The sequence below is a fragment of the Rhinopithecus bieti genome, unplaced genomic scaffold (genome assembly GCF_001698545.2).
Source record: "Rhinopithecus bieti isolate Rb0 unplaced genomic scaffold, ASM169854v2 scaffold_23276, whole genome shotgun sequence".
NCBI lineage: Eukaryota > Metazoa > Chordata > Mammalia > Primates > Cercopithecidae > Rhinopithecus > Rhinopithecus bieti.
This window is the reverse complement of record NW_016810868.1, coordinates 2,148,886-2,159,975: the sequence shown is the minus strand read 5'-3', so window position 1 is coordinate 2,159,975 and position 11,090 is coordinate 2,148,886. Positions and strand designations below refer to the sequence as shown.

Genomic DNA, 11,090 nt, shown 5'->3' with positions numbered 1-11,090 from the left:
CAGGATGGTCTCGATCTCCTGACCTCATGATCCGCCCGTCTCGGCCTCCCAAAGTGCTGGGATTACAGGCTTGAGCCACCGCGCCCGGCCTGATGGTGGCATTCTTTAGGATGCTTTTATCCACTATGGGAGCAGGAAGACAGCCAGGGTTATCACAGCACAATTTGAAAAACATACAAATAATTCATGTCAGCATGATGTCAGGGTGTTGTAAATAATGAATCTACACTTAAAACCCAGATTGATAGCTTCAAAGGGCAGCTCCCACCCCTGGACAGGTAGGCAGGGCACAGAGCCAGCCCCTCTTGGTTCTGAGAAGCAAACTTGGAAGAGCTCAGGTCAGGGGAGCCCAGGGACCACCCTTGCTGGGAGGGAATGGGTGGAGCACGGTCCACGCAGTGAGCAGGGCCAAGGGTCTAGCAGCATCCAAGTGTTGCCCAAATGGGAGGGAGAGGGTACCAGCCTGCGTGTGCCTGCTTGGAAGAACTGGAAATCCACGTGTTCCCGTTCTGCAAATCCCTTCACCAGGGTGTCGGCCAACAGAGTGGGAAAAAAACCTCTCCTGAGCTGGGGGCAGGCCCAAGGTACTAGAGGCTCCCAGGAGGACTGGCCATGGCCACCCAGGTCAGGATGGCAGTCCTGGGCCTCGGTGGCCAGTCCTCGGCTGCAGACCCCAGTGAGGACAGGGACCTCACCACCCACTGCCCGGCATCTGAGGCAGCAGTGCCCCCGTTAAACCTGAGATGGCCGGGCGCAGTGGCTCACGCCTGCAATCCCAGCACTTTGGGAGGCCGAGGCGGGCGGATCACGAGGTCAGGAGATCGAGACCATCCTGGCTAACACGGTGAAACCCCGTCTCTACTAAAAATACAAAAAAAATTAGCCGGACGTGGTGGCGGGCACCTGTAGTCCCAGCTACTCGGGAGGCTGAGGCAGGAGAATGGCGTGAACCCGGGAGGTGGAGCTTGCAGTGAGCCGAGATCGCACCACTGCACTCCAGCCTGGGCGACAGAGCAAGACTCCGTCTCAAAAAAAAAAAAACCCCAAAAAACCTGAGATGAACTTCTGTGGGTCTCTCGGGAAGGAGCCCCGCCTCAGCCTCTGGGCCCCCAGGACGATGACCATCACTGAGTGGTGATGTCATGTCGCCCATCGGCCTCTTCTGCCTGTGGCCATACAATAGGCCCAGGCCTGTTCCATCCCGAGGGAGGTGGATCCTGACTGGAGCTGGTGGAGACTTATGGGCACACCCTGCCAAGGTGTGCCCGCTGGGACCTGGACCCAGCCCATCACGGCCCCTCTCCCTGTGCCATCCGCCAGCCCAGGCTTGACTGATCTCCCTATGAATATTCATACAGCGTTCTGCCGGGACCGTCGTTAATATTCTGAGAAAGCGGCACGAATGCTCGTCCCTACATTGTGAGCCATGGTCACCGTGCTGCTGATACGATGGTGGCTGTGGATGTTTCGGATGCAATTATCAGGCCTCCAGGCTCGGGAGGGTGGGGGCAGCACCGCTATCTCCAGGCCCCACCAGCACCTGTCCTCTGACCACAGACCTCCCAGCCACCCCACCTGCCCCTGGCCTTCGCCTACCACCGTGTCCTTACCTGACCCAACCCCGATCAACGGCACCCTCCTCACCCCACTTTTCCTCACCTATCCTGCCCCTGCTTTTCCTGCTCAGCCCTGGCCCCTCTCCCCGCCCTGCATTTACCCCACACCCACAGCCCTCACAGGATGGGGACACCAAGGTCCTCGCGTAAACCAAGCCCCTTTACAGAGCCCACTTCCCAAACAGAGCTGGCACTCTCCTCCCCTGGGCCCTGGGGCTGGGTCAGCGCCTACTGGCTCCCCAGGCCTGCCCCATGCCCTCAGCTAGAGGCAAACCCAAGCTCATGGGCGCAGCAAAGCCGGCAGGAGGGGCCCTGGGGGCTGTGGCTCACTCCTGCACGGCCCTCCTGCTGCCCTGAGAACCCCTTGGCCTCAGCTGTCCCCATTGGTCGGGTGGGGCTCTGTGGGGCCCCGCCCCACTGGCCTCTTCCAGTCTCCGCCCAGGTCAGGACGGCAGGTGGCCCCAGCAGGGCTGGCCTGAGTTGGAGAAACGCGGCCCCGACCTGGGCTATGGGGAGACTCTGGATGTGGCGGTGGATGTGCTGACGGGGCTCCGGATGTGACTATGTCCTGGGGGCTGATGGTAGCCTGAGAGCACCAAGACCCAGCTCTGTCTTCCGCCTCCCACGGGACCTCTCCGCTGCAGGAGGCCATACACGGCTACACGGGGAGGGGAAGCGGCCCCGCAGGGAGGGGGCGCCTGGCAGCCTGCCGGCCGCAGCAGCCTGCCACCCCGCCCCCAGGCGCAGTGCGGGCCACACACCTCGCGCCACAGCAGCCCTGCCAGAGCCCGTGTGACACAGCTGCCGGCATGCCCGGGCACGCTGCCCAGCTGGGCTGGGGGAGGGGCGCCGGGCCAGGAGCCGCTGAATCAGCTGCACCCGGACAGCCCCGCCTGGGCAAGGATGCTGGTGCGGCGGGGCGCTCTCTCTTTTGGGAACTGTCAGGAGGCGCGCCAGGCCGTGGGGTGGGGAGGTTTCTGGACTGTGGCCGCTGCAGCCTGCTGCATGGGAAGTGCTGCTCACCGGGGCTGGGTGCAGGGCAGCCCCTGCCTCCGAGGGCATGAGAGGAGGCCTGCAGGGAGGGCCTGGGCAGAGAGGGACCCTTTCCTAAGGAGACCCATAAGGAAGAAGAGAAATGCACTGGCCTCTGCAGATGGAAGCACGTTTGTCTCCCCCAGAAAACGCTGAATCAGCACTCACAGCACTGCCAGGGCCCGCGCCCTCCTCCAATCGCAAGCTGGAGGGGACAGGCCCTTCCAAGGTCACAGAACATCAATATCACCATCGACGCAGCGGCACCGGGGTTGTGCTCTGGTCCAGAGTGGGGACCGCGCCTGGCCCTGCCACCCTTCCCACTGGGGGCTGTGTCTGGAGCCCAGCACCTTCCCCCTCAACCCCTGCTGTCCTGTCCTGCCCCTTGGGGAGGGGTGGGAGGTGGAGGACATTCCTGTGTTTGTGAGTTTGGGGTGGTTTTGCCTGTGGAGGCTGCACACGGGCGCTCTGCCAGGGCAGCCTTCCAAGGCCACCTGGTCCACCCTGCGCTGGGGACGGGACAGCACGTGGCCCATCTTGACCGAGCATCTTAGACCTTCAAATCCCCAGCACCATCCCCTTCCAGCCATTGCCTGCCCTCTGCTGGCTCCTCGGCTCGGATTCCGCTTTTCAGCAACAGCGACCCCCGGGCTGGTGCCCAAGCTGATGTCCCCATATGGTAGACGGCAGGGAAACGGGGGCTCTGGGAGCCACTCAGCACAATCCCCGGGGCCAGGCACAGACTGAAAATCAGACCCCACTAAGTCAATAGCCCTGGCTGGCTTCGGTGGCTTCCTCCACACTCTGTGCCCGGCTGTGATTTCCTGACTCAGCAATCTGTTCAGCCTGAGATTGAGCCGCTCCCCACCTCCAGATCTCCCTCCCACCTGTCTCCACCCAGGGGCTGCCCTCCCCAGGGCCCCTCTGACTCCTCCCTCCCTGGCCCACCCAGCTTCCCCTCAGCTTCACCCCTGCCTTGGGCTGGAGACCTTCTCTGTGGTTCAGGCTCAGGGATTGGTCCAGGGTCACCCTCCCTCCCACATCCTCCAGGCTGAACACTGAGCTCTGGTGCCAGGCTCCTCACTCCCAAACCCATGACTCTTAAACCCACTACTGTCTCTGGGGGCCTCTCATCCAGCCAGTGCTGGGCAGCTCTGATTCCAGAACTTTCCCAGTACGTTGCTGACCTCCAGGCCAGTCTGCAGCTACCTCCACTTCCCCTCATCCCCAGGAGCAGCCAGTGGCCCTCCCTGCCCACACCTGTCCTTCCCAGCTCACCCAGGTCCGGCCGCCGCCCGAGTCCCTGGGGCCACTTGCCTCCCTCACAGGCAACCCGGGCCACTGGCAGCGGGAGGGGAGCCGCTGTATGGACCAGCCGCCTTGAAAGGATGGATCCTGTCTCCTAACCAGCTCCCAGTTCCCTCCAAAGCGGCTGCACATTGCCTGAGACCTCTGCAGGAGGCCACAGCGGCCATGTGCTTAGGTTCTGTCTCAACACCTTCCCAGTCCTCGACTCCTCACCACTGTTGGAAGCCCCTGGAAGCCCCCAGGCATGTAGGTCACTCCTATGTTTTCAGACAGGTGGAGCCCACCACCAGCAAATCAGGCTGCTCTAAATGTGACGTTTCCGTGGAATGCCCTGATCCCCCGGCAGAGATCCTGGCATGTCTCCCCACCCAGCAGAAACACAGCTGCTGCTGGGGGGGCTCAGGCTGTCCAGGACGGACAGCCCCGGACATACAGCACCATCGGCGGTCCCTGGAGATCCCTCTCTGGGTGGCACCCTTACCAGTCACTGCAGCATGGTCTGGTCTGGGTGTCTGTCACTGTGGACAAAGGACCTGGGGACAACCTCCAGGTAGCTCCGGCCTTCCTTGGAGCCGTGGCCCCTGCACAGCTCAGCTGGTCATCTGGGACCTCAAGGGGAGAACGACTTTGAAAACAGCATCTGTCAAACAGGGGAAATGCCTGGTTAACACAGCCCAAGTTTGGCAGGTCTGCTGGGGAGCGGTCGCAAGCAGCTCCACCACCTCTCAGATCCCCCGCAGGGCTCTTCAGCCACCCAGAGGAGCCAGGTTAGAGGCGCTCCCGCAAGGCACACACTGTGGCCATGGGGAAGCTCCTTGGCTCTTGGAGCCTGTGACATGCCCCTGCCCAGGGAATGGCCTGAGCCTAGGAGGTTGAGGCTACAGTGAGCTGTGATTGTGGCCACTGCAGCCTTGGCAGCAGAGTGAGACCCCATCTCTTAAAAAAAAAAAAAAAAAAAAGGAAAACTTTTAAAAAATGCCCTTGTTATAATCCAGCCATGAGTGGCTCCTTCTGTGGGAACTGCTTCCTTCCTTGGGTCTGATGAGACCTTCAGTGGTCACGGTGGCGCCTGTCCCTGTACTCAGTGGTCCTGTGGGCTGGTGGCTCCTGTACACGGCAGTGCGGATGAGGCGTTCCCACTGCCGCGGGGAGTTCTATCAGATGGAGATGGCCCAGGCAGGGAACAACGGAAAACATGCCAAATCCACTGAAAACCAGAGTGAAGCCAGGCGGGGAGCGCCAGGGAAGCCCCCAGGGAAGGCAGGGGCCCTCCTGCAGCCTCTCTGGTGTGGGGCGTGGCCGGGTGTGACCAGTCAAGGGCATAGCCACCTTCACCCACGCCTGGCAAAGCAAAAAGACCAGGCCACTCTCCCAGGCCAAGCCTCACAGCGCCCGTTGGCTAACTGCCCCAGCTTTGTGTGCACAGGTAAGGCTGTGTATTCAGGCGCTGCGCCCACCTCAGGACTCGGCTGTGGCCTGGCATTCCCTGTGGGACACACAGAGCCCCCAGACCTTCGGATCAGAAGCCTGGTCTGGGAAGCAGTGCTCCACACCAAGCTCCAGCCCTGAGTTTGGTAAAACAAATGTCACCTTCCTAAGCTTTTCAGGGGCACACATTTTAGTAATGATTTCACGAACTCTGCTGTCAAAAACAAAACCCCAAAAATTTGGTCAAACAGTTCCACAAAACTCTACAATGGATAGCTTGTTACCTAACGGAATCCGGAGTTTTCCTTTATCTTCTTGAGACGGGGTCTTGCTCTGTCACCCAGGCTGGAGAGCAGGGACAGAATCATGGTTCACTGTAGCCTTAACCCCTCCCCGGCCTGGGCTCAAACAATCCTCCCCGTTAAGCCTCCGGAGTAGCTGGAACTAGAGGTGAGCGCCACTATACCTGACTCATTTAAAAATCTTTTTTTGTAGAGATAGGGTCTCCCCGTTGCCCAGGCTGATCTGGAACTCCTGGGCTCAAGCGATGCTCCCACCTGGGCCTCCCAAAGTGTTGGAATTACAAGTGTGAGCCACTGCACCCAGCTGGTTTCCCTTTAAGTGATACTTTCTGGCCATAATAACTGCCTGGGAGGAAATCGTTGTCATCTTCATGTTGTTAGAAACCTTTGCAAGTGAAAAAATGAGAAACGTGAACTTCCTCCCTTCACACAAGCTAAGGAAACCTTTACAAAGCAAAGATTCTAGAATAATATGAATAGCATGTCTCTCAATCTTCAAACTGGTTTGTGTTTTAGAGACAGAGTCTCACTCTGTCACCCAGGCTGGAGTGCAGTGGTGCAATCACAGCTACTGCAGCCTCGATCTCCTAGGCGCACACCACCACGGCCAGCTCATTTTTAAACTTTCTGTAGAGATGGGGTCTCACTCTGTTGCCCAGGCTGGTCTTGAACTCCTGGGCTCAAGTGATCCTCCTGCCTTAGCTTCCCAAAGTGCTGGGATTACCGGCGTGAGCCACTGCACCTGGCCTCACACAGTTTTTTTGAATAAATAAGAACTTTGGTTTTACTTTTCTTCCAACCTTTTTTTATGTGTGTGCATCTCCCCCTGCAGTGGATCGCGCTGTGTTTGCTCATAGCCCTGAGGCCTCTCTCCTTTCAGCAGCGTCGGAAACACCACCCCAGCTTTATTCTAAGACTCTGAACTAGGCCAGGTGGAGGGGCTCATGCCTGGAATCCCGGCACTTTGGGAGGCCGAGGCAGGTGAATCACCTGAAGTCAGGAGTTTGAGACCAGCCTGTTCAACATGGTGAAACTCCATCTCTACTAAAAACACAAAACTTAGCTGGGCGAGGTTGCAGGTGCCTGTAATCCCAGCTACTTGGGAGGCTGAGGCATGAGAATTACCTGAACCTGGGAGGTGGCGGCTGCAGTGAGTCAAGATCGCATCAACACACTCCAGCCCAGGCTAGAAGGGCAAAACTCCATCTAAAAAAAACAAAAAAACTCTGAATGGGCCAGTCAGCTGAATGCAACCTCCACTGGCCTGCATAGCAGTGTCCCGGTGACTGCCCTGCTGACAAATCCTTGCTTGTCAGCAAGGCCACCTCCCCACGGCAGCTTCCCACAAGGGGAACCCTGCCTTCAGGGGCTACTTTCCCAGCATCACGAGTGTTTGTGGAAACTTTCCCATCTTACAGGAGAAGATGGTTTCTGTGGTGCTCTGGGTGATTATTACGTCCTTCAAAAAGGAATAAAACAATTGAGCTTTAAGCAATCACTCCATCAACACATTAAAAAAATAGGTTTAATGCAGGTGGGTCATCTCATGACGAATTTCACAGGCACTGGGGACAGCAAGCGGCCAGGTGCTCAGAGGGCACCAAGGTGCCGCAACTCCCTGCAGCGTTGACACCACACAAGCAGCACTACCGGCCCCCTCCTGCCTCCCGCCCCACCTTCACCCTCAGCCGAGAGGCCTGGGTGACTCTGAGTAACACGTTAACAAAAAACAAAGCTTCTTTGAGGAAACAGCGTGACTTAGTGCAAAAGATTCTCTGCAGCAAGAAATGAGGCCCACGCAGGAAAACTCCCGCCCGCCTGCCCAGGGCCTGAACACAGCCCGGGCTCAACGGAGGTCATCCACAGAAGCTGCCAACAAATTAGCACGGTTTACGGCCAAAGATTTTTTGCTTTCTCTACCTGATTTAGGGTTTTTCAAAAAGTTTCTCTTCCAGTGGCACAACTGTCCTCCTGGCTCCTGGGCCACTGGTCCATCTGACAGGGCAGGGTCACAAGTCCCACCCATGCCCGGAGTGTGGGGACGTGGATTTGGGGTGCCGCTAGGGTTGTCAGTACCGCACCCTGTGTCCTGCTCTAGAGCAGCTCTGCCTGTTGTCCCTGTCATCATTATTCAGGGAGCCCTACCACTTGCCTCCAAAGCCACACGGCCATGGGCAGTCCACCATAGTGCTACCGTAACTGCAAGGCCGAGGAGCAGAGCAAGGGGTCCTGGGTGAGACCCCGGCCCATGGTGGCCGCCCTCCCTGAACACAGGCATCTGCACCCCTCCAGCCCACCTGCCCCTGTGCCATCGTTTGGGCCCCCCAGTCACTGGAGGGCAGCGTGGGATAGGATCTCAGCATACACCCGGGGCTGTAAGATGCTGCTGGTACTACACAGGCTCCCGGGCTGTGGTTGCCACACTGAGGCCTCTGCCGCCTGCTGCGGACACTCGGGACACGCAAGTCTCCATCCCAGCTCACTGTAGCCTCGATCTCCCAGGCTTTCTTTGAGGATGTTCCCTCAGAGAAAGAGGCCCAAAGCCCTCCTCCGCAAAAAAAGCCAGAAAGGAATGGAGGTGCCTCCCCAGGAATCCACAGCATCTGAGGACATCCTCACAGCCCTCACGGAAAAGACAGGCCAGTGCTGCTGGAGTCAGCCCCTGGCTCCCAGGGTTTCCCCAGGCCAGCCCCTGAGCTGAGAGCCTGCTGAGTCCCCTCCCACCTGAGCCCCCCCCCCACTAGACCGCATCTACACAATCCAAGGAGACCCTGAAGGCTGGCTGGGGGCTCAGGACCCACACAGCCCCTCAGGGTGACAAAGGGTGGTATGCGGGCAGTGCCAGGACTCAGGCGGCCCAGGGCAGAGTAAGCAGCTTTGTGGCAGTGTGGTGCGTCAGCGAGAGGAGCCTTCCGTGTCCCGCTGGCTGGGGCTGAGACCAGGGAACGCAGGAAGGGACTGTGCAGCCAGGAGGGCCCCCCCTCTGGATTTGTTCCTGGGCACACAGCCCTCTGTGTCCAGAGGCCTCCCAGGGTGATGTCTAAAGTCCCTGGCAGCTGTGGTCCTGGAGAGAAGCCCACAGAGAGGCAGCACAGACGGCCCACTCCGCAGTACGACCTGAAGATGTGTGAGCAGGAGCCACTGGCAGGTGGGAGCCGCCCCTGAGAGTGCACATGGGGAGGGTGGACGCAGGAAGCCAGCCTAGGGGCGGCGTCCGCACCCCCATCACGGAAGTCTCAGCCCTTTCTTTTCTCTCCGTGGGCGCTGGGCAGCAGCAACTGCCTGCGGGATGGGCGGAAGGGAAGGCCCTGGCCGACCTCACCCATGGAAAGAACACAGCCACAAGCCGGGACGATCCATCAAGCTCGCGCTCACGGCCCTCACATGTCCACGAAGACCATGAAGCACCAGCCCAGGCCCCCGACTAGCAGCATGGTGACGTGGATGCCGTAGATGAGCAGCTCGTTCACCAGGCGGAAGTCCACGCGCCGGCGGCCCAGCAACAGCAGCAGCACCGACAGCTTGCGCTGGAAGCGCAGCAGGACGCGAACGCCCAGGTACTGTAGGCAGAAGAGGGCGGCCAGAGCACCCCAGAGCGCCGCGGTGAACAGGCTGCAGCTGAAGTAGAGCAGGAAGCGGATGAAGCCGTACAGCCAGCGCGTCTTGATGTACACGTCGAAGTTGTTGTACTTGGTACGGGCCAGGTGGGAGGCGCGCACGGGCCCGCAGGCTGCATGCAGGCAGGTGGTGTGCGGGCCGTGGAAGGAGCGCACCCGCCGCGGGATGGGCATGACCGGCATTGGGCCCTGGTGGCGGCGGCACTAGCTCGCGGTGGCGGCGTCCAGGCAGCGGTCAGCGTAGGGGTCATGGGCACCTAGGCCTGGGAGCCCGCCGCTGAGCCTCGGGGGAGGCGTCGGCCTGCGGGGAGAGCCGCAAAACCCTTGTCAGTGTGAGGACACTATGCGGATCCTTCCCCAGGCAATCAGCCGGCGAAGGCGGACACAAACTCCAGGGCCCGGACTACGGGAAAAGGGAGTCCAGGGCGGGATCTGCGGGCACTCCCAGGCTTACTCTTTTCACAAACCCTCCCAAGGATACTTCCAGGGGGCCCACCACCTGGGGAAGCCAAAGTGCTTGTTCTAGGGCAGCACTGGGGAAGGGGGGACTTCGGGGCAGTGGCCAGGGGAGGCCCCCGGAGGTGGTCAATGCCAAAACGGATGGGAAGGGGCAAGAGTGGCTCTTTCCCGCAGGATCCCCGCAGCCCCCCACTAGCTGGACCACCCTCTGCTCTTAGGCAGTTTAGCCTGTTACTGCCCTGGTCTTCCGTGGCTGCCTGACCCAGGGCTGACACAAGCCCTTAAATGGCGCCTGCAAGAAGCCACCACAGGGCTGGGAAAAGGGACTCGCAGGTGAACCAAGAACGAGCCCGGCGAGGGCAGGTGACTCCAGCAACCTGGCAAGTGCTGGGGGCCAGATGGACGGCTGGGGGGCCCTGGGGTCACCTTGCTGGGCCTGAACCCTGGCACTGACCTTCCCTAGCAGTGACCTTGGGCAGGTCACCTGACCCCAAGACGGCTCCTGCTCTGTCCAATGGGGGTGCCAATAGCACTGCCCTTGCGAGTAGCTGTGGGAGGTAAGAGGCTGGGCCTGGCGTGCACAGTGGAGGCACAGGGCCCAGGCCCCCGTGTGGGGTCGGCCCGGGGTCTGGCAGCGGCCCTACAGACTGGGCTGCAAAGAGCAGACGCGGCATTTGGCTCTCTAGCTTCGCCTAGTAAATGCCGTTTATAGCTTGCCTAAATAATCTGTAGACGGAATGAACTCAAAGGTCAGGAAATAAAATCGGAGTAGGAAAGTTGGTAACACGAAGGGGACTGTCGCCAAGAGCTTCGCCTGCCATCAGACAGATTCAGCCTGGGCCCTGCCGTGGGGACCTGGCCGGAGCGGAAGCGGGAGGGGCCGGGCCGCCTGACCCTCCCGTGACCGCAGGGGCCCGGCCTCGCCCTCTCTCTCCGCCCGGCTCCTACACGGGGTGCAGGAGCCAGAGCGGCCCGATTTAAGGCCGGCCTCGGCCTGGAGATCGCCCCGACCGGGACCCCAGCCATGGCGGTGCCCCTCAAACGCGGCTCGGCGGGGCTGTGTCCCCGCGGAGTCTCACGGCCCGCGGCTCCATCCGGGTCCCCGTCTTTCTGCAGACGCCCGCTCGGCCCGGCCCATGGACCCAGGACCGTTTTCTTGGGGCCGCAGAGACGCAACGGGCCCCGGCAACGCCTTGTGAGCACCGGGCCTGCGCCGCGCCGGCCCCCCGGCTGCAGAGCCCCTGCCGGAGCCACTTCCGGGTCCCGCGCCGCGCGTTGCCCTGGAGACGGCCCCCGCCGAGGCCGGGTCCCCGCCCGCCGCTCACCCG

The 11,090-nt window shown here is 60.6% G+C and overlaps 1 protein-coding gene and 2 long non-coding RNA genes across 3 annotated transcripts in view; all 3 read right to left on the bottom strand.

Annotated features, from left to right (window-relative positions):
• Nucleotides 1-4,686, bottom strand: part of LOC108542895 (uncharacterized) — a 12,273-nt gene extending 7,587 nt beyond the window's left edge. Inside the window, exon 1 of the long non-coding RNA XR_001889395.1 lies at nt 4,438-4,686. This is a non-coding gene — a long non-coding RNA (uncharacterized LOC108542895). The remainder of the gene's footprint in view (nt 1-4,437) is intronic.
• Nucleotides 184-1,711, bottom strand: LOC108542896 (uncharacterized). The gene is made up of 2 exons (XR_001889396.1): nt 1,053-1,711; nt 184-738 (listed from the first exon to the last, which is right to left on the bottom strand). It is a non-coding gene; the product is annotated as an uncharacterized LOC108542896 (long non-coding RNA).
• A 2,503-nt stretch (nt 4,687-7,189) lies between the features above and the next one.
• Nucleotides 7,190-11,084, bottom strand: TMEM250 (transmembrane protein 250). The gene is made up of 2 exons (XM_017893109.1): nt 10,217-11,084; nt 7,190-9,604 (listed from the first exon to the last, which is right to left on the bottom strand). Exon 2 carries the CDS (start codon nt 9,484-9,486, stop codon nt 9,067-9,069), a length of 420 nt encoding a protein of 139 aa, XP_017748598.1. The 5' UTR covers nt 9,487-9,604; nt 10,217-11,084; the 3' UTR covers nt 7,190-9,066.
• Nucleotides 11,085-11,090: the final 6 nt, after the last annotated feature.

Bases quoted from the DNA above. Each gene is read 5' to 3' on its own strand.
- TMEM250 (XM_017893109.1), bottom strand. From the start codon at position 9,486: ATGCCGGTCATGCCCATCCCGCGGCGGGTGCGCTCCTTCCACGGCCCG.